The following is a 23,706-nucleotide window of genomic DNA, read 5'->3' on the forward strand; positions in this document are numbered from 1 at the left end:
ATGGAGCTTATGAAACACGCTTATAGATGTTTAAACAGACCCAGTAAAACCATTCTCCTTCCAGTATATCTGTTGGTGTCTGGACTACTGGTAAGCCTTGTATATTTGGTAACCTTAATACCAACGCACAATGCTGGTATGCTAGAAGAGGAGGCTTAAGGCGGCTGATCGTACACTGTCTCATCAAAATAAGTTTGGAAGAGACATGAACTGTGGTGTCCATCATCCGCTCAACAGCTCCTAAAGGATCCAGAATAGCCCGCCATGTTCAGGCCCCAGGGGGAAATGTGAAAACCTTAGCCAACCACATAACCGAGGACCAAAAGAATGTTATTGTCTTTGGACCAACAGACAGGTTGAACCAGATGTTTCAGTATCATTATTCTTCCTCGTGTTTTTCTCTCTTTATTATTTCCTCTTTACCTAGAAAGTTTCGCTGAACTTAGGAGTAATTCTGTATGGAACCCAAAGGCTGAATTCATAATAGCCAGAAAAATACCTACACTTCTCGAGAAACAGGAATGAACTTTGTATCTTCCAGATCTGGTTGATTTCTACTCATCATAAAATACTTCTCAAGGGCATTCTATGAATCAAATAAATTACAGAGCCTGTATTGTTATAATGGGCTTAAAAGGTTCCTGTCAAGTTCTCTCTCCCAGTTCATAAAGCCATTATTGGTTTTGATAACCGTGAAACTCTGAAACTGAAATCAGTTTTCTTATCAGAGTGACTTTCTAACCTTAAGACCACAAAAGCCTTAATAGCAGGGAATGATTGTACTAGGAGCAAGTAACATTTTTACTGATGCCTTCCTTTAAGGCTACGCTGCAGTAGTCCACCAAAATCCAAACCAGGGTTACTTTGAAATCACCCTTTGGCAGAGACAACTGTAAAAAAATAAATCCCAGGGTGCATAAAAAGCTTGCATCTCCCTGGAACAATTTGTGGGATAATTCTGTCCAAAGGAGAGAAGCGTAAGCTATGACCTTCCGAGAGCACCAGCTCCTGGGATTTTGATGGAGCACGCTAAACCCACAGGATGACTTAGGACTCCTCTGTCATGGACAGCCAGGCTGTCCCACTGACTGATTTCTGCAGGGACAGTAAGACTAGTACCAAACATACTCCTAACAGACCACTAAAACTCCCCAAAATGAAACCATTGGAGATGGCGAAGGGCTCACAGGAGGTTCCTGGCCTGTTCACTGCACCAGAATTCCACAAGTGTACCAGGAGGACTGAACTCTTCTCTTTGTGACAATCCTCTAATGAGAAATGACTGCCAGGCACCCTGCAAATCCTTTGATGCTGTTGGTTCTTGCACCTGACCTTGGCTGGTACTGTACCCCCGAGATGCTGCAAACACACTGTCCCTGTGCCCGGTCATGCACAACACTCAGCTCATAATGGGAGGAACAGGCTGAGAGCTTTTGCGGCATTTTATGACTTTATACCTTTATTGAGGCGGAAATATGGTCAACGTGTAGGATCACAGAATCATTTTGGTTGTAAAAGACCCTCAATATCATCTAATCCAAGTGTTAACCCAACACTGGCACTAAACCATGTCCCTAAACCCCCTCATCTACACTTCTCTTAAACACCTCTAGGGATGCCTGAGTCAGTGAGTGTGGAAGCTCAAGGCCTTTGAAAGGTCTCTCTTGCTTCTTATATTTGAAAGCACCTTCATGTTTTCTCTGGGTGGGTGTTTGGTGTGACTGCAGTTGAACACTTTGTGAAGTAAAGCCTCACACATTATAAGCAAAAACCTCTTGCACATCTGAGCTGATGAACATATCCAGAATATCAATCACTCGATACCACAATGACTCCTTGCAGAAATAACTGCCTGTCAACTTACTATTTATTCTCCTACTACCATGATGATACTACCATCTTTTGATTGTCAGCAACATGGATTAACACTTGTTACAGAGTATTTCTAAAGCAGGAAGGTTTTTTTAAAATCAAATGTTCTTTGGGCCATTTGTGTGATTTTTTTGCCTTCTAGACTTCACTCATGCTGATCAATGCAAATAGAGACTTGTACTCTCAAGTTTTGCTTGTTTTATAAGTATACAATGTATTGCCCTTCATATTAAGTTTCTGGATATCAGGCATCACTCTAATTCTGAAACCCAAGGGATGTACATCCCAACACCTGTTTCCCCTGAAAACAGAAAGAAGCCATAAGAGTTCTGTGATCCTCCAGTATAGATTTTAGTAGTCTGTACATAAAAAGAGCACCATTTCAGTTTAGTTATTATGTTCAAGTATACAGGTGCAAGACCGCCAGAAAAAAGAAGTTAAATATACCTTCCATCAGGGTGTCATTTATCCAGAAGCACTTTGCTTCTCCAGTACACAAAGAATTAAAATTAACCACAGTTACAACCAGCTGGGTTAAACACAGAGCAAACGCGACCCTCCGATGCTCATTTTCCCAAAGCTGCTGCTGCCAGCGTCTTGTGCTACCACATATCCAGCTTTTATTTCTCTTTTGTTTTTCTGACAGGTTCCTCCAAATCCTTGTCAAGTTTAGAGAAGGAAACGCTGCTGCAGAGTTTCAGTGTTCATAAAAGGCTTACACAGGTGGACCTCACGGCTCCTCAGCTCTGCCCGATCCCACCATCAGTCTGCTGGTGTCCCACCCCACATTTTACCTGGGGGGTTAAACTCAAATAAGTATCTTGCAAGAACAAACACACATTCACCAAAAGAACTCACAGATCCAGGTTAGGGCACGGATAGAAAAAGAGTAAAATGAGTGGGGATGACAACAAATAGATGTGATAACCGGGCAACCCGTCTCTGCTGTCCTGGCAGGAGAGAGCGAACCTGCATTAGGTTACAGCACAGCTCTTTTCTTTACAGCCATCCCTTTCCTTGTCTTTCTAAGGCTCCTTCTCTCCTGGTTGGTAAATAGAAAAAGGGAAATAGAGCAATTGTGTAACACCTTTCTTTTTTTAACCTGAGACAGAAACCGCTTTTATTAGAGACTCTATGGCTGGTGGAAAACAGCCCTTTCTGGTTTATTTGTGCTTGTGGAAGACACAGTTTTCTTCAGGCCACATCTACTGTCCTATATTTTTCTCACTGGTCTCTGCATTTTCTGGCTGTGTGTTCATTCAACAACGCAGGGCAGAACTCTTTTCCTTGAGTGAAGTACTAGCTCCACCAAAATCAAATGATGCAATGCTGATTGTTCCCAATGTACCTGTTATTAGAACTTGCCTCAAGTGTGGTCCAGTATATATAGATTGGCCACTTGCCCCAGCACATCATACTCAGCTAGAAGTTGCCACCTTTCTGTACTTCTTTCCAGTCTTAAAACAGAGCAAGTGCCTTTTCCTCTGCAGACTCTCACCTGCATCTGCTTTCCTATGTATCTCCTCTTACTAATATACTATTCTTTTAAATTAAATGCTCCAGCAAAGTTTTCACCTCTTCATATTTCTTTCATAGGCCCCTATTTTTCAACTTTTGGCTCGCCTCTTGTTAGGATGTTCTTCTCTTTCTTATTTTCAACTCCTGATCTGTATAAATTAATATTCTGGTTACATGCTTTACTATACAAATTTTTAGACGTTTAATTACAGTAATGGCACGTTTCCAAAACATCAAGAATTGTGATTTATCAACCTAAATGGAAAGGAAGATACCAATTAATTCCTTTGCTCCAGCTCTGCAAATTATGAGTTTTATGTGAGAGACTCTACGCAATTCTGTAACATGCATTATGCAGGAATTCACATTACTAAAAATGTCCTTCCTGGAGTTATAAATCTTGAGGTGATGGCACAGCTCAGTTGAATGCAGTGCAAATTTTTTCCAGTAACTTCAGCATCCAGAACTTCACACAATGAATCTAGGCAATGACCTTCACTTTAACAGCTGATACTGTCAAAGAACTGTATATCACAAACATCCCTATCGGCCTCCATAAAATTGTGTGGGCACTATAACGTATCAGTAGTTAAAGGCTGCATTCCAGAATACGTTCGTAATAACAGAGCACCAAAAATATCCCACTAACCTATATTTTAGCCCACAAACATCTTCATTAAACTCACTTTTGTAGAAACAACTTGTAGAGGAAAGTTATCAGGACGTCTAGACCCATGCAGGTCCCTTTTTAATACATTAAGCACTATGGGGCAGTTATGAACCAGGAATTCTTGTAAAATCAGTTTGTTGGGAAAAAAGCCTTGGTGCTGGCTTGGTCAGAAAGGCTGAACCTGAACTGACAGGTTTTGGGAGATGCGTGAAGAGACCATGTGTACACACCGTGGATGTGGCTGACATTTCAACTTACAGCCCAAAATACCCATCAGGGAGTACAAAGCAATTATACACCCTCAACTTGACAGAAGGGAGGGGCTGGAATTTGCTTTCCCAATAGTTCTGTCCTCTGTTCGCAAAGGGCCTGATGTAAATCCTGCATATTAATAATAATCCTATTGATTTACAGGGATGGTTTAGGCTCAGAGAGACCAAACACCTGCATTAGTGGATTTCAGCCTCGATGTACACAGAGGCTTTGAAACATGCTCTGAACATCAAAAAAATCTGAGCTCTTCACTGGGACACAGTTTGCATGAAGTTTGCTATTAATAAGGTTATATGTATAAGTGGTTTGAACCATGCCACTGACTTTAATGGTAAGATTTTCATAGGAACCCAATTAGAAACATTCTGAGATCCTACCTATAGCAGGTATACTTATTTTTCTACATCTCATTAAATCAGTTTCTGTTCTCAGCTACTCTTGTATTAAAGCAGAATGAGCTTCGGGCTGAAGAAATGGAGAGTAAAAACTAATTCAGCTTTCACTTTTTATAGAGAAAAAAAAAAGTATTGCAGGAAATAATCAGAAGACTGCCAGTTTATCTCAATCCTTTTTGTTTTATATTCTGTAAGCATTTAAGACCTGATAGCCTCTGCCAAGGTACCACGCCATGGTACCCCTCAGCTCTTCATGCTTTCTTCCCAAAAATGAAGAAGGAAGTTATTTAAAAAGCTGGCAGTCTGAAGTTAGGACACAGCACATTGCAGGTAGCAGGCTAAGAATAAAAGGATAAACTCACAAGGAGAGAAATAACAATAAAATACAGGAACTCTGCGACTCCCTCTGTGATGTTATCTAATCCTAATGTCATGAAGAAGAAAGCAGAGTGAATGTGTGTGCAAGAGATAACGGGCTGTCAAATTAAAGAAAATTAAAGTTTGATTATTCAGTAGAAGCCGAGCCGATCCCAGAGGCACGCCAGGGTCCGGTTCACAGCGCCACTTACCTTCACAAAGAGCTCGATTTCAGGGTCCTTTCCCTCCCCGTTCACGGGAACAGAGTCTGTCATTTTTCACCCCCAAAGCCACCAGACGATCTCCGACTTTTAAGTGGCAAAAAATGAGGCTTGAACTGCACGGTGGGCAGGTTTCCCTTCTGAACAGCTCTCGCAAAGCTTTTAAAACATTGTTCTTAATGCTAAAGCTTGATACTAGCAGAGAAAACAAGTTTGCAGCTTAATAAAAAAAAATAATAATAGGGTTTTTTTTAAAAAAAGCAGGCAGCAGAGAAGTAGTCCCTGTTACGGCTGTGTAGCTCTTCAGAGCAACAAGTGCAGCCGTGCTCTGGTACCGTATCCTCATCTGTCAGAGCTGCCGTTCTCACCGCCTGCCCAAAATAGCCCAGAGCATAAAACAAGAGGGTGGGGTTAACTCACAGGGGAGGAGACAAAGCTGCTGGTACCTACGGCAGGATCAGGCTCTGAGCAAATAGTTCTGCTCTTCCCCGTTTTCAGTGTTTCTGTTTGCTCCCTCCCTTATTCTACAGCTGGTTTTATTGCTTTAAGCAACAGTGATGGTTTGTTCCTTCTTTTCTGAAGGGTGTGCACCCTGCTTCTAACTGTTCAAAATCCTGATATTGTTATTGCTAAGAATGGTGAGGGGAAAAGAGCCTCATTTCTTCATCCTGTGCATTGGCTGCGCAAGGAGTGTGCAGAAAAGCCGAGCTCTGCCTTGGTGAAAACCCCCGCGTGTGGTACAAAATGGTACAGAAGGCAAAACTTAATACTTTTAGGTGAGAAAAGCACCCATGGTGCCACCATGTAGAGTTCAGGAGCAGAGGAATGGGAATGGGGTTCCATGGGAGAACTAATTGATTCAGGGGCCTGACTTTTATTTTCCTAAAATATTTGGGTCCTGTAACTATTTCTCAGTGTGTCCCTCAGAGTGCTGGTTGTAGAGGGGGGACAGGAGAGTGATGATACGCTGGGGTGGAGTGTGGAAGGAAACTTTTATGGTCCTCAGCTTGCTGTTGACATACTCTCATCATCAATACTCCCTTCTTCGCCCTGCATTCCTTATGTGACTCAGAGGTCACCAGAGCCCTCAGAGGTGGCAGAAGACAGAAAGACCTGACACAGCTAAGAGGTGAGGAGGAAGGGAGTGCTGGTACAGGTGGGAGAGCAGACAAAGGCAAAGGAGTTGGGTGGGACTTTCTCCTCATGGCCATCACTACCTGCAGGAACTGGCTACCTTCATGTCCTGGTCCCTGCACCTCCTGCTCATGTTTGGGCACCCCCACAGCTCCGGCTTGTAGGCTTCTCACTCTCTACAACTACCCAAAAGGAGGTTGTAGCATGGAGAGTGTTGGTCTCTTCTCCCGAGTAACAAGTGATAGAACAAGAGGAAATGGCCTCAAGTTGCACCAGGGGAGGTTTAGATTGGGGATTAGGAAAAATTTCTTCACAGAAAGGGTTGTCAGGCACTGGAACAGGCTGCCCAGGGAAGCGGTGGAGTCACCATCCCTGGAGGGGTTTAAAAGACAAATAGATGAGGTTCTCAGGGACATGGTTTAGTTCCTGATTTAGGTTAATGGTTGGATTGGATGATCTTGAGGATCTCTTCCAATCAAAATGATTCTGTGACACAGAGGGGACTTTTGGGTATGTTTTTGACATGATCAAACACCTGTCTTTCCTGAAAATGCCCTTAACTGTGTAGTTTCATGACCATGTTTTGACTCCTACCCATGACCCCTGGGCACTCGACCCAGGTCCAGGGTAGTAGCAGTGAACATCTCCCAGGCTTTTGGGTGAGCTTGACAGGAATTTCCCACAACAGCTGCTTCATGTGCACTCCATGAAGCACTGTAATGGTTAACAAGTGAATCTCATTACGCTGTTGTAACCGTAATTACAACATAATCAACATTATAATTAGTGTTAAAGTCTGCTTATGGTTTTTAGATCTAATTAGCACTCATTCAAATAACTGGAAGGTTAACTATAAGAGAATTAAGTGTTATTACTCCTTTGATTTCAAATTTTTACATGTAATTTTTGGACTAGGCACATTAATTACCAAACATTTATAGGATAATTATTCTTAGGCCTACCGGCAAAATTCCAAGGGGTTAAGTGTACTTACATGTGGCAAAAAAGAATCACTGTGTTGTAATTATGTATTACAGTTATAAAAGTCTGCCAAAAATGCAAGTGTAGTCACCGTATCTCTAAAATGCATCCCTAAATAATATATTATCAACTATATGGTTAGAAGCTTTTGTTTTTGATGAGAAATTGTTTTGCTTTAGCACCTCATGTGATGACATGATTTCTCTAATGAGGGCTCCTGGAAACATGGGGAAGTAGGTCACCTTGACTGAGGTTACCGGTACCTCCAGACTCATTGAAAACACTGTTTTGACATAGACAAGAACTTTGAACAATTTATATCACAGAAGTATAAATACCAGCTCTAGAAGAAGAAAATACTGCCAGCTATGATAACAGTATGGAGGCAATCCTGCTAATGTGAAACTAAAATGTTAAATAAAATCAGCATTCAAGATATTGGAACTTACTAGATGTGATGCATGTGACCTATTTACATGTCTATTTTAGAATGAAAAAATGTGCCCTAAAAGTGTCTACTTTTTTCCACTGGTAATAAAGGGAACACAGGGTAACAAACTCAGATAAAGACATCATAAGTGTTGAACAAATCCTGTCGTAATTATTAAATAATAGAAATCTGTGGCTTTAGTGTCTGATTTCTACACGTGTCATCTCCCACTGCAGAAGTTGTGTGTGCTTTGCTCTTCTGAAAGTTAAACTCCAGATGTGGCAGATTCAATGCACCAAAACATTTAAATCATTCCTTCCCAATCACTGTCCAGGTTTAGTGGTGTATTACAACTAGTTTGCAAGACAAAGATTATTGTGCCAAGGCTCAGCAAAGCAGAAGAAAACTCTGCAATACAGAGAAAGGGAGTTACGATGACATGAAGCTATTTCTGTCTTGAGCCAGCTATACGTTATGGGAGGAATGGGCCAGGGCTCATCTGGTTCAAGGTGCTTCTGGGCAGAAATGCCCCTGGAAGGTCCCTTCCCTGTCCCCTTCACCCATGAGGCACCACCCTGCACCCATCCCCTCACCCAGCACTTGATATGAGGTGCTCCAAGGCTGTAATGAGAATGCCACACATCTGGTATTCCAGCTGTGCTTGTAGGTATCCACAGAGAGAATAACCCAGCCCATCTCAAAAGAAAAATGTCTGATATTCCCAAATCTCCCTATGGAACTCCTAGAAGAGACCATGGAAAACAGTCCTCATTCATATAAATGCTGTGGTTTTTAAAATCAATTCTGAAAGCTTGTTTTAAGATAAACATTGTAGGAGGCAGTGAGTAGAAGGAAATATATATATATATGTACTACTTCTGGAATCTATTCATGTATTTATTGCTTTGCTTTCATATAAAACTGACTTATCACTTACATCTGGGTGGAACCTTTTTGACTATAGTGGTTATTATTGTCTACACGGCTCTGTCCTGTGTTATGAAATCAGGTCTTTCTTCAGTCAAATTAAGGGCAAGATACTGATAAATAATTAGTGCACTCTCATTTCACTGCAAAGAATGAGTCGCTTACTTTGGCCTATCATTTTCTCAAAGTCAGACATAGCAGAGGCTTTGAGTTACGTACAAGAACATTAGACACTGAATTATGAACTCCTCATAAGCCAAGTCATTATAGTTGGAGGTTTATGAGTTATATAAATGAATATGAGCACGTCATCCCATTAATAAAGGAAGACAGCTTCAGAAAAGAAACTGCCACGTCTCCACATAAGACCTCTATTGTAGGTGAACTCTGAGGCACTATCAGCTTTCACAGCCCTGATCCAAGCTCCACTTCCAGCAAAGATTTGTCCCGAGGGGGTGAATCAGAGGCCAAGCATCCAGAATGTAATTCCACCATGGAGTTCTCCAGCAGACCGCTCACTACTGAGAAGGATCAGGGCACGGGGCACATCTAGCCCCTGGTGCTCACTTGGTGCTGTGAGAGCAGGATATTATAAGTTTTACATAACACAGGTAACATTTGTTATGTCGTGAATAAACTTCCATTATGGATGAAAAGAAGTAAAATTTTGGTGCAACTTCATTAAGTGACATCTAGGGCTATAATTTTACCTGGGAATTATTTAACTGCTTAATTGCCTAAAAGAAACCCAACTAAGCAGCAACCAGGTATTAAATCACCATGTTTGGAGAGGTTATGAAGATATATCTTCCAGGAACAGTTCTGAATTACTGGTAATTTACAACTGTCTATATTGCATGCTAGTCACTTCGACGTGCTACTTATTTAAGAAGTTAACAAATACAAAGAATCAATCCAATAATTTTAATTTCCTTTTGAATTACAACGCATCACTATCAAATTCTTGTTTGATCATCAGAGAGATCAAAAGGGATTTGTCTCAGATATTTGGGGTCAGACTGCATGTTCCCTTCCCCAGATGGACAAGACACGAAAGGATGTATGAAGCTCTTCACATTAACATCATGCCAAGGCTGGGTGAGCAGATGTTTTCCCTCAAACCCAGTGAGGCACAGTGCCTCAAAACATGTTGGTTTAATGGAGGAACTGTGATTTTGTTCCTTCTTGTAAATTGTCCCACACTCAAGAGCATGGAACAAAAGACATCTAGTGATACAACAGGTGTACAGCCTGCATGACCCAAGAAATGGGATGGCAAAACCAAGGCCAAACACTTTGCATTCCACTACCTGGAAAAATTTAGATAGCCCACTCTATATCCACCCCTGAGACATTATAAATCCATCTTAGCCATGAGCTACAGTAGGTCTCCTTTACCTCATTACGAAAACACATTATTTTAGCTCTAAAGGTCTCTGCAGGAAACTCAGCTGTTTAACAGAATGGTTGATCACTAGAATCAGCTCAGACAATTTTGCAAATTAAGTTCTAGTCTAAAATAATGAAATTATTTTAATATATATTTTTTCACATGGGTGCAGTATCAAATTTGCTGTAACATTAATAAGCATTACCACCTTCAAGAGAAAAACGCACTGCTGTTCAGTGCAAATAAAGATTTCATTATGGAGCAAATTCAGCGGACCTTCCATGCTTTCTTCCCTTTCACTGGAGGGAGTCCAGCAGAGAGCCACAAAGATGGTGAGGGGTCTGGAGCATCTTTCTGAGACTGAGAAGGCTGGGTCTGTTCATCCTGAAGAAGAGAAGCTGAGAGGGGATCTCATCAATGTTTATAAATATCTCAAGGTGGGTGTCAAGAGGATGGACCAGACTCTGTTCAGTGGTGCCCAACAATATGGTGAGGGGCAACAGGCACAGATTGAAACACAGGAGGTTCCATCTGAACACGAAGAGAAACTTCATTCCTTTGAGGTGCCAGAGCCCTGTTACAGGCTGCCCAGAGAGGCTGTGGAGTCTCCTTCTCTGGAGACATTCAAACCCACAGGACACATTCCTGTGTGATCTGCTCTGGTGAACCTGCTTTAGCAGGTGGGTTGGACTGGGGGGGTCCCTTCCAACCCCAACTGTTCTGTCATTCTGTAATTATCTCAGCTCTCACATTGAGACAGTCACAGCTAACCATTCAGAGGGCAGTGGCACTTAAAAGGTACAAAATCATCTCCTAATGCTGCGTTCAGTAGAGGTTTCTAGGGGGCAGCAGTTTATTCCTTTATTTCTTTATTTTACTATCATTCCAAAACTGTCATTTCAATTAAAAACAAAAGATACTTCCAAACAGGACTGAGACTGCTCTGGAAAGTGGTATTGTAGGGGATACAATGGAGATAATTACAGATTGTCCTGAACTGTGGGCTACATGATGAAAGGAGGAATGCAGATATCCTCAGGGCTTGCTTTTCAAAATAAATTCACCACACTTTTAGGTGTTATGAAGAAAAACACCACCAGGTAAGTGTGATGTACCTGTTGTTGTTGACTCACTGCTGTCATAGAACTAAAATTACATGATTTTACTTACAAGTCTGCAACAGACTAAGGAATGAATATCCCTTTCTTAATTTACAAGTGTTCTCAGTGCAAGCCCCTATTTAGATTATTTCTGTTAATTTCTTGGTATGTTTCTTGTCATAAATTGCATCTAAATTAATTAGGATTTGAAGCAAACTAGGATTAAATCCCTCCAAGCAAAAGACCAGCACACAACATGCTACTACAATCCCAATTTATGAGTTGTTATTTACAAAAAGCATTCCAAATGGCATGTACAACTCCTGCAGATCTCAGGCTAGGTTTCAATTCCCCCCAGTAAATAGGGCCCAAAGGACGCACACTTGCTGCTGCTTTCATTGAATACATTTGTGTTTCACCCTGTTGTTTAGCAAACGATTTGGCTGAAAGCAGGAATTACTTTTTAGACTCTGATGCACATTATTTCTAAAATATGAAGCTTTCAGCAACCCAGTTTGAAATTACTCATGACTCAGGCTAGTTCCCATAGGTTCAAATGTGGGCATCAGTGACACTTAGCTGTGCCAGATGAAGCCATCAAGTACCTGCACAGCAGGTTACGTGCATGGATCTGGACAGTGGATTACAGGATCCTTTGCGGTGTACAAACTACTGTTTGGCTTAAGAAAAGGGCCTCGGGCTTTGGGCTCCCTGATAAACCCACGCTTGTTCCGTACAAAATAGCAAGGATTAACATCTTTACCTCTCTCTTTATGGCAGCAGAGTTTAATATATGTTATGGCCCAGCTCATGAGCAGTGGTGCTGCCCGCCTGGGTCAACTCAGCTGCCTGACCTTGAGCCTCACACTCAACTCTTCCATTCTCCTTAGAAAATCACCCTCATCCATTTTTCATGTCACCTTTTGCTACTTCTGGGATCAAGTTTCCACAAAGTTTGCCAGTGAGCAGTGGCGCTTTCCTTAATGCATAACCCAAGCTATTATCATTATTAAGTGGATGGTGTGTTGTTCGGGTTGAAGGAAGAACGGAAAAAAACCCAAGAGTTCAACATCTTGAAGCATCTGATGCTGACTTAGCAATATCTCATTTTGGTTTTTCTTTGCTTGAGGACCTTTTTCACTGCAGATTTGATGCAGGCAACAAAGATGAATCGCAGCAACGTTAGGTAAGCCCAGATGTGAACCTCTCTGCTGCAACTACACTTTGAAGTTAGTAGATTTTCCCTGGTGACCACCCTTCACAGGTTATTAGGACTTCAGAGACCACGTCCCTCATCCTTACGTGAAAGAAAGGGCTGGCAATATTTAAAGAAGAGCTCATCTTAAGCCTGAAAGTAAATCTTAGAGTGCAATTCAGATCTGAGCACAGGCTGCATAGCGATGGGGTCTTGTTTAAGTCTGTCAGAATTGGGAATAGTGGGTAGTTTAACTAGAAAGATGTACGATTTTTTCCTCTTAAATGGAAGATTTTCCAAAAATTTTTCATCTTTTCCCCAAAATCACAAAATTTTCACAGAGCATGTAGCAGGTATCACTCTCATGAGGAAGGTGTGGGCCCTTGGGTCACTGGCTGCAATACCTGAAAGCAACCTCACAGATCATCAAAATGCCAAAGCCCAGAGTTGGCTTTGCAGTGTCACTGCTCTGACCTGGGTGACAACTACAGCACAACTCTACAAAATGGTCTAGGTTTTCAGTTAGAAAAGAGATATGGAGCCCTTTACTCATTATTACAAATTTCTACCCATTCCTAGCCAAGCAACAAGTGAGAGTTAATGCCAGACAAATTCATAAATATATATAACAGTATTTCATGATGCTGAGAGAAATCTAAATCACCCTGCGGAGGATGGCACCAATAACAGACACTCATGGTATCTCTTGGCTACACGTTAACACAGAAAATTTACTTTCAGAGAGGAAAGGTGAAGATTTCCAAAGGGTGAGGTTAGGTGTGCTGTGAGGATTGAGCCCTCTCAGCTCTCTGTCTTGACGAGGTGGAAGCCATTGTGTGTGAGTTTCTTCAACCACTGCTCATGCTGGATCTCCTGACCAGAAAAAGAAGACTATAGTCTACAGAATGACCAAACCAACATCCTTTGAATTTATCTATTTGCCACAAGAGATGTCTCAATTAATAAAGTAAAATGTAATTGAATGTTCTTATGGAAGGGGGAATGGCTAAGCAGTTATAAGCAACCTTTTCAGAAAATTCAATATAACAAATCAAAACTGGAGGCAAGTTAGTCAGGTCATCTGTCAATCTTGCAGGATATTAGAAACTTTGCAGTATATTATTATAAACCAGAAAAAAAACATACTATAGCTAAACTAAAAGGAAATGCATAGTGAAATACATAGTGAAACGTTTCATAAAATCAAAGATGAGGACTCAGAGCAACAGGATATAATACATGAGGGAATAGATAAGTATTGATAGGGCTGATACTGCCACCTGTTTTCAAGACTTCCTAATGCTTTCCCTGATTACACCCTGTTTTCAGTTCAATATAACTTTTGCCAGACTTTAAAAGGGGAGCTCTTCAACACAGCCATCTGCCTTCAGACTTCCAAAGCTTTATCTTCCAATGCAATCAACCAGTGAAGTCACTATTCCCCAAAAGTCTACAGTTTAAATCAGAAGACAGGCAGAGCTTGAAAAGGAACAGAAATGCAGGGAAATGACCTGATTTCCCCAGAACCAACAGCCAGGCTAAGAATAGACTCCTGAACTCCTCAAAGCCCGCCTAGTCAAACCGTTGTCAAATAAAAACACGTTTGTTTTTCCAAGTGTTCAGAATTCTATCAACCCAGAGTGGGCTCCCCATACAGGTGATTATGTGAGAATACAGACAAGCATAACATTTTTGAATGTAAAAATATAGAGATTCTGCAGGCACAGTTCCAAAGACTGGTCCACCTATTAAGGAAAACCTGCTTGGAAAATCTGGCCTTATATCTATCTATCGATAGATAGATAGATATAGATATATATTTATAGTAGAACCATGAGTCACACAGCCCAGTGTGTGTCTTTGTTAAGTGAAATAAGCAGCAGAATGTTCTCTGGTCACATATTTTCAGGGACTCGGAGAACACGGTCTCCTCCCTGGCCGACAGTCAAGGAGGCAATGCCAGGGCAGCCGTGCTGCACGCTGGGTTTTTATACCGCAGCTATTTTTAGCTGTTATCAGCCACGATGCCCGGGGCCAATCATCCCCCGATGGCTGCAAGAAACTCTGCCTCAGTCCAAACTTCATTCTCTGCAATCTCACAGGGAGGAGCCAAACGACCGGGAATTTGCTGCTCTAAAACTTCTGCTGTCGTGCTCATTAACACTCAGCAAGACACCAGCACATCAAAGTACAGGAGCACGATGAAGTTACTGATTCAACAGATAAGCAGCCTGGCTACATTTGGTGAAAACACATATATTTAAAGTGACTCATAACATATGCTATCCTGCACTATGATACACATATAAAACATTCGCATGGTGTTTTTCAAAGGTGTTCTTTTTTATGTCACCTTGTACACACTGTGTAACACACAGTTAGTTACACACTGTGTAACTAAAACCTACTTATTGATGATGGTGATGGTGATTATTATTGTTATCAAGTTGGACTCAATGATCCTTGGGACATTCTATGATTCTGTGATTCCATTTACAAATCCATGTGCTCACCAAAGAAAGGAAAGAAAGACTCTTCAAAACAGGCCACATGGGGTATAACATATTTTTTATACTGGACCTTTGTCCAGTATATTTGTTTAGTATCTTTTCACAGAAATATGACCTTGTAGTAACTTTAGGCTTTGAGAAATTGATGGTGGGGTTAGACTGCTCAGATATAGATCTCCAGGGCCATGCTAGATGCCCTGGGCTCACCTGCCCAGCCTCCAGCAGCTGCTTTTCATAGCATTGGACCTTTTACATGTTACAGAATCTGAATCACTTCTCCAGCTGAGAAAGCTGCTCTTTCTCAGATAGTACCTGGTCAGATTTATCTATCAGGTGATCAGAGTTCCCCATTCATTAGAAGAGAATCATAGAATCATTTGGGTTGAAAGAGACTCTCATGATCAGAGTCCAACCATAACCTAACTCTGGCACTAAACCATGTCCCCAGGAAAGTCATCTACATGTCTTCTAAACCCCTCCAGAGATGGTGGCTCCACCACTTCCCTGGGAAACCTGTTCCAATGCTTCACAACCCTTTCTGTGAACAAAATTTCCCCAATATCCAATCTGAACGTTCCCTGGAGCAACTTGAGGCCATTTCCTCTCAAGTCACACCACTGATCTACTTAATGACTGGCCTCCTAGAAATTTAGACTGGACGAATTCCTTAAGACATTCTCTATAGGGTCCTGGGGGGGTTACTCCAAATAGTTTGTCTCTGAAGTTTGTGAGCTGCTATTTCTAGCCAAAATAAGAATTATTCCTCTATATTCAGCTTCTATTCATCCACAGAAACAAAAGACAAAAGCAAGCAGCTGAGACCAATGTTCAAGAAGCTTTCTGTCTGACAGACAATCATTAAAACATATTTCATAAATTTTACACAGATGAATCACCAAATCCAAACAATCTTCAAACTTCACGTACAGAGTATGCATCAAAGTATCTTGAATAATACCTGTCTGCACTAAATCAGTACAATACTCATTAATTTCAGCATGGCTTACGTTTCCAGCCTGAGCGTGCCCCTCTTTAGTAATAGCACCAAAACTTCACCAAGGCCCACTGAGCAATGAGCATATTAACTGGGATCCACATTGAATCACTTGATTAGAAACACTTGCCCTATAGCCCTTCGTCATATTCATCTGAACTGACAAGTTTAATATTCTTTAGTCCCCAAAATGACAAAAAAGACTGAAACATTAGATAATGAAATAATTTAGATAATTAAAATCTAGCTATTAGTTTCTTATAATTTCATACCTTACATCTAAAGCTATCCATGATTCCTCTATATGATAACATTTTAAATTAGCTAAGCTCTCTATGTTCATAAATGTTTCTATGTTCTCTGTGGCATTTTAGTGCTGTCCATTGAACTTTCTTTACTTAAACACTATAGAGGTTCATGAACTTTTAAAAAAGAATCCTCCTTTCTATTCTTCCTTTTCCCAAAGCACTGAACTATTTAGAAACACGTGTTTAGTAAAAACATAATTTTATTAATTTAAAATGATTTAGAAAAATGTGATTAAAGTTCTTACATGCTAAAACATGAGGCATGTGGTTTATACTTCTTATGGATAGCGAGCAGAGTGTTTAGCATGTTGCAGCACTGAGCTCTTGGATAATTCTTTTTTTAAACAACTGTGATATGAGTGCAATCTTCATTTTTAATGGGGGAAAGGGGGGAAAGAAAGGGGGGAAAGAAAGGGGGGAAAGAAAGGGGGGAAGGGGAAGGGGGGAAGGGGAAGGGGGGAAGGGGAAGGGGGGAAGGGGGGAAGGAGGGAAGGAGGGAAGGAGGGAAGGAGGGAAGGAGGGAAGGAGGGAAGGAGGGAAGGAGGGAAGGGGGGAAGGGGGGAAGGGGGGAAGGGGGGAAGGGGGGAAGGGGGGAAGGGGGGAAGGGGGGAAGGGGGGAAGGGGGGAAGGGGGGAAGGAGGGAAGGGGGGAAGGAGGGAAGGGGGGAAGGGGGGAAGGGGGGAAGGAGGGAAGGGGGGAAGGAGGGAAGGAGGGAAGGAGGGAAGGGGGGAAGGAGGGAAGGGGGGAAGGAGGGAAGGGGGGAAGGAGGGAAGGGGGGAAGGAGGGAAGGGGGGAAGGAGGGAAGGGGGGAAGGAGGGAAGGGGGGAAGGAGGGAAGGGGGGAAGGAGGGAAGGAGGGAAGGGGGGAAGGAGGGAAGGAGGGAAGGGGGGAAGGGGGGAAGGGGGGAAGGGGGGAAGGGGGGAAGGGGGGAAGGGGGGAAGGGGGGAAGGGGGGAAGGGAAGGAGAGCGGAAAAAGGAAAAAGGAAAAAGGAAAAAGACTTGCAAGTATAAATGTGAGGTAAGTATAAAATATTTCTGCTGGCCAGATTTTTAATCAGACACCTATTAAGATAAATGAAAAAATAGTATGAATGCATGTAAGCAGAGGTCAGAAGAGAAACTAAATAGATATATATTCAGATGCAAAACTTCCACTCCTTCCATTTGCTTCTCCAGCAGTCCTCAGGCTACAGGGACAAAGTGTTGAGCTTCGGATGCTGATTTCCCAGAGCTGTAACACAGACAAGGGAACAACCCTATCTAAATGTCAATTAAGGATCCAGAGAGAAGCCCTTTGGAGCTGTTGAACTTGAGATTCAGAACTTTTAACATCAAAGGGACAGTGGGATTTGTGCCTTGCTGGTGCTCTGCAGGCAGACCAGGGAGCCTTACAGTGATGTTATTATAGAAGAACATTATGGTTGCTGGAAGGAAAACAGGTGTCAGGGTAAGTGAAAACCTGAGAAAGGCACCAAGAAATTAATGAAGCTTTTTCTGATTGACTCTAACATGTGTTTATGTCAGGACATTTCACCTCAAATAGAGAGACATGTTTACTTAAACCATCACAGATATCTTAAACCAGGAGGTTATTAAAAGAGGCTTTTTTGCTGCTTGTTTAGTCTGGCTATAAAAGTGAAGCAAACTGAGACAGGATGCAGCTGTTAAAAAAGGGACCTTTGGGGAAAGAAGACATACAGAAGGGGATTACTATAACAACTGGAAAAAATAGAGACAAAAATGATTGGATGGTTTATCCCAAAAACCTCTGAGGATGTCTAAACCTAAACTGATTTTTAAAAAGCACTAAATGAAAGAATGAACGCTAATGGATCATGCTGGCTCAAGAACAAGGCTATATTAGCCACACATGAATAAATGTCATTTGGAAATTTCAGTAAGGTGTCAAACCTCCAGAGCAGTAACATTCTGAAGCAGATTTCCAAACGGAATCATTATGGCCACTTAGTTTTTAGATTGACCTTGGTCAGTTTATGAATTATGTATTACATGGTGAGGCTGTCTGTGACAGAAAAGGACTCTATTTCAGGACCCAGAATGTCACCTCCAGCCCTATGGATTTTTTTACAGATTAACTGGAACAACAACAAAAAAATCATCTTGGTGAGTGTGCAAAGATCTCTATCTTTCTGTGACTCGTTTTTCTCTCAGAAGAGGTGTTCTCAAGTTTTACACCATTAACACTTGTACACTGCCTTGAGGTGACTGCATGGAGGCTGCGACAGAAAGATCAATTAACTTGCAAATCAAAATCCTGGTTTCAAACACTATTTGCCTGTATTGAAAGCAGACTTGTACACTAATGATTCGCTTCTCATCCATTCCTAATTGTACCACTATAACTTCATGGAGGTCATTAGCACCTTACAACGTTATCAGAGATCACAGAATCACACAGAATCACAGAATGTCAGGGATTGGAAGGGACCTCGAAAGCTCATCCAGTCCAATCCCCTGCTGGAGCAGGAACACCCAGATGAGGTTACACAGGAAGGTGTCCAGGTGGGTTTGAATGTCTCCAGAGTAGGAGACTCCACAACCCCCCTGGGCAGCCTGTTCCAGTGTCTGTCACCCTCACTGAGAAGAAGTTTCTTCTCAAATTTAAGTGGAACCTCCCGTGTTCCAGTTTGTACCCATTACCCCTTGTCCTATCATTGGTTGTCACTGAGAAGAGCCTGGCTGCATCCTCATAACACTCACCCTTTATATATCTGTAAACATTAATGAGGTCACCCCTCAGTCTCCTCTTCTCCAAGCTAAAGAGCCCCAGCTCCCTCAGCCTTTCCTCACACGGGAGATGCTCCACTGCCTTCATCATCTTTGTTGCCCTGTGCTGGACTCTCTCCAGCAGTTCCCTGTCCTTCTGGAACTGAGGGGCCACAACTGGACACAATATTCCAGATGTGGTCTCACCAGGGCAGAGTAGAGGGGCAGGAGAACCTCTCTGACCTACTGACCACCCCCCTTCTAACCCACCCCAGGTACCATTGGCCTTCCTGGCCACAAGGGCACAGTGCTGGCTCATGCTCATCCTGTTGTCCACCAGGACACCCAGGTCCCTTTCCCCTACACTGCTCTCTATTAGGTCATTCCCCAACTTACCCTGCAACCTGGAGTTGTTCCTACCCAGATGCAAGACTCTACATTTGTCCTTGTTATATTTCATTAAATTTTTCCCTGCCCAACTCTCCATCCTGTCCAGGTCTCTGGATGGCAGCACAGCCTTCTGGCGCGTCAGCCACTCCTCCCAGCTTAGTGTCATGAGCAAACTTGCTGATAGTGCACTCTATTCACTCAGTGCTCTTCCCTCAGAGATGTACCAACAGTAAAAAGTCAACCACAATTCTATCCTTAATTGATAACAAAAAGAGCATCCAGAGGTCTAAATATAAAAATGACACCTGCAGGTAACAAATCAATGACTCATTTTAAAGTTATATGCCACCTCCTGTTCTTTTTCCCCACTTGCCATTAAGCAGTTTTAAGTATTTAGAAACTTGCTGCTGATACAGAAAAAATATTCAGGTGTTCCTTTTCAGCCACACTGTGTGAGAGAACACAAAAAATATATCTCATAGACCAGTTGCAGAACAGTGGAAAGTTTCCTTCCAATACAGGGTCCTATGACCCAAAGAAACAAAGTGAATTTGGTTTTCACAATTAAAAAATCTCAAGTGGTGTTTGAACTGGCACCTGGGAATACAAACCTAGTAAATTCCATTGGTTTTTCTCTTCTACTATGGAGTCTAAACTAAAAAGTAACTGCAAAAGAAATATAGTTGAAAGAAATATACATAGAGTTTGCTGTCAAGAAAAGGATATGAGTTGACTGGAGTTAAAGAAAGTGCTGGTTCTCTAATCTGAGAAAGATGCTAAAATGGATCAGATTATTTATTTTGATTAGGTTAGACTGTCCAGTGAACAGCCAAACTGTCCAACATTGCAATGTCTGTTTACTCTTTCACTTCAACTGTTGCTGAGTGTGGACATTGAAAGAAAAAGGAAAATGAAGGAGCCTAGAGGAAAGAAAAAAAAATAATCACAAAAAACCATCAACCAACAGAAAAACAAAATATCCCACAACAATCTGGAGTTTGTTTCTAGATATCCATTATCGGAATTAGCTCCTAGTCTAATCTAGTAACCCAGGCTTAGTATTTAAACTGTCACTGGTGGCATTCAGTTTGTTTAACTTCAGGTGACCATGCCCTTGTTCGCAGTGAAAGTTTACGGCTTGATTCAGGTGCCTAAACCTTGATATCCAGCAGCATTTGAGAGGCCCTGGGGTAGCTGAGGAAGTGAGTAAACATATAATATATGAGAAAGGATCTATGGGAGACCCGTGGCCTTCTGCAGAGGCAGCTGGAGGGAAACCTGAAGGCACCTAAGACAGCACCAGGTGCCTGTGGTTGGAAAACTGAATTTGGCCCCTACTCAATACAACCAACGGAGCCTGGACAACAACCAACCTCACCCTACAGCTGGTGCCTACACTTGGCCAGGGGAATTACCATCCCTTTGCGCTATTTCAGAGAGCTGTTTGTTGCAAAAGGAGCCTAGACACCCTGCAGAGATGGAGTTAATAGCTTCAGATACACCTTACATCAGATGAGCCAAATCTAACCCTTGATATCTAAAGAAAACAGAGCAGAAAAGCAGCTTTTCTCTCACAAATTCCAAAATAATTTACATATATCATTACCAGTTGCTTTGAAGATACTCTCTATTACTTTATGTTTGTAAAACATCAGTCTGAATAGAGCTGCTCTTTAAGTACTTCTGCCATAAACAATGAAAACCAATACAAATCCCTCTAAATCAGACAGATATCATTTAGTAGCTGACATTACTGCTACATGGATAAGAGTGTCAGGGACAGTAAAAAAGTCATCAATCCACAAATCCAAACATTTTCCTTTCCTAAAATGTAATAAAAGGAACTAAGATGTTTCAAAATAAAAGAACAAACCAGGCTGGGACAGCAGTCCTGTTTTCAGAATATCAAAGAGGGAGTCACAAAAAGAAAATTATATGAAAAAGAAATGAGTAAATAAAACCTATTTTAATTGTTTCCCGGTCTGACCTACATGTTTACATTGTACTTGCTATTGGTGCAATCACGGTGCAGTAACAATTTCCTAGACAATACAGGTCTGTGTGTTGAAGCTGTTGCTACGCTACTGCGCTATACCCAGGCAGAGCCGCTGCCGGAGCCAAGAGCTGAAGGTGGCACAGGAGCTGAAAATTGATGCAGGGACCTTCACAGAACCACAGAATGTCAGGGATTGGAAGGGACCTCGAAAAATCATCCAGTCCAATCCCCCTGCCGGAGCAGGAACACCCAGATGAGGTTACACAGGAAGGTGTCCAAGCGGGTTTGAATGTCTCCAGAGTAGGAGACTCCACAACCCCCCTGGGCAGCCTGTTCCAGTGTCTGTCACCCTCACTGAGAAGATGTTTCTTCTCAAATTTAAATGGAACCTCCTGTGTTCCAGTTTATAGTCATTGCCCCTTGTCTTATCATTGGTTGTCACCGAGAAGAGCCTGGCTCCATCCTCCTGACACTCACCCTTTACATATTTATAAACTTTAATGAAGTCGCCCCTCAGTCTCCTTCAATCTAAAGAGATTCAGCTCCTTCAGCCCTCAGACCTTTCTGGAGGCAGACAAGGTACAGGATCAACAAGAGGTCAGGAGCAAGATCTTTTACCCTTTGTATCCAAAAGATTAAGCAAACTGCTATGCCCTGCCGCTAGAGCACACGTTCTGTTCATGACCGACAGCCGAGGAACTGGATCTTATCTCTGACACAACTGCCATTCACTAATCTGCTCACACAAGCACAGAGTCATTCAGATAAGCATAAATCAAGATATGAGGAGACCAACAACAGTTTTCCTCCTCAGAAATAAGGGTTACATAGCTATGAGGATTATATGTTAAGATTTAAGAGATTAACAGTCTCTTATCCATGAGAGGGTGTAGGAAGTAGCCATAAAGCCGTGTTGTGTCTGCAGAATATGGCATGGAGATATCACAAGTGTATCTCTGTTTTCTGAGTTAGTTGAGCAAAAGCATTGGTGATAGTACCTTCCACATCAGATTTATATCAGAGCAACTCTCTGTCTTCAAAACCAAACCATTTTCAGTGACGGGTAATCGGAGTCTGATCACATCACCAAGACAAACCTAATGCTCTCAAAGTCAAATGTGAGGCACAAACTATGCAAAAGTTGGTGGCAAACAGGCGAGTAATAAACAGTTGAGACCATTACAGAAGTATCTATTGGGAAAATAACAGGGCTAGAAGATGAACTTTGTAATCCTGAACAAAATGTCAAAGGATACACAAATATGCTAAAATACAGCAGATAAGGTTTCACGACAGCTGATGAATTAAGAGGGCACTTTCTGCAGTAATTTTTATTGGCACTGCCAAATACACTACCTGGACCTGAAAACTGAAGCTTAAGAAATATATCAATTAAATGTAGAGAGCCTGGAAAAGGTAAAACAAACAAACAAACAAAAAACCCACACACACAGACACACATACACAGACCCCTTCCCCCCTGAAAACCAACCAAACAAAAACACCCTAAAACAAACCACAACACACCAAAGCATTCAAAGTTTAGAAATGACGACTCAGGCTTAAAGGCAGGTTGAAGGAAATAGCATAACTCAGAGAAACAGAATTTTGATAAAGGAAAATATTTAACTCAGGACAAAGATTAAGCACTGACACAGTGTAATTAGTGTATGTGCTGAATCTGCATGGCTGAATGTTCTCAAATAAGTGTCTGTCAGGGATGGTCTAGATAAGACTGGGAGCAGGAGGACACATCTTATCACTTGATATTCCAGACTTGCATTTCTATACTTAATTGCACTTGTAAGCTACCTTAAGTAAGACTATTTGCAGTGAAAAACATCCATTCATTCAATTAAAATGCTAAAAAAAGTAACACTTTAGGGTATTGGCTCCCCATTAATCATTTCTTGCCATACACATGTTAACTCATGTTGCACCTTGGTCTGTAAATCTGCCATAACTGGAGAAGCCTGAAAATAAATCTGGAATATTTTCCTTGCCCAGGTTGCTCTGTTAACACTATCTAAAAGGTGGATTATCAATCATTTAACCTTTTCCTAAGCTTATTCATAAGACCAAAATAGTATTTGCTTATTTTCATTACATTTATTATTAAAAATATTTTTAAAAGCTAAAATGTCATACAAGACAAATTACTATAATTTTATGTACATACAGAGTGTTATACCTGCCAACTGGCTCCAGTCAGAACTCTTCTTATTACCTTCAAACTTTGCTGGAGAGGATATGGTTTAACACCAGCCTTGTGCTGTATTGGAGTCAACTAGAAGACTACCTGGCTTGCATTGCTAAAT

General features: G+C 41.7%; 1 protein-coding gene across 3 annotated transcripts in view; it reads right to left on the bottom strand.

The window, feature by feature from the left end:
• Positions 1 to 23,706, bottom strand: part of CLIC5 (chloride intracellular channel 5) — an 86,516-nt gene that overhangs the window by 56,429 nt on the left and 6,381 nt on the right. Inside the window, exon 1 of one of the 3 annotated variants that reach the window (XM_005512290.4) lies at positions 5,298 to 5,667. The exons of the other annotated variants lie outside the window; for them this stretch is intronic. Within the exon in view, the coding sequence (XP_005512347.1) occupies positions 5,298 to 5,360 (63 nt within the window). The 5' untranslated portion in view covers positions 5,361 to 5,667. Of the gene's footprint in view, positions 1 to 5,297; positions 5,668 to 23,706 lie in introns of those variants that run through there. 3 annotated transcript variants of the gene reach the window in all.

Source organism: Columba livia, chromosome 3 (assembly GCF_036013475.1).
Source record: "Columba livia isolate bColLiv1 breed racing homer chromosome 3, bColLiv1.pat.W.v2, whole genome shotgun sequence".
Classification (NCBI taxonomy): Eukaryota; Metazoa; Chordata; class Aves; order Columbiformes; family Columbidae; genus Columba; species Columba livia.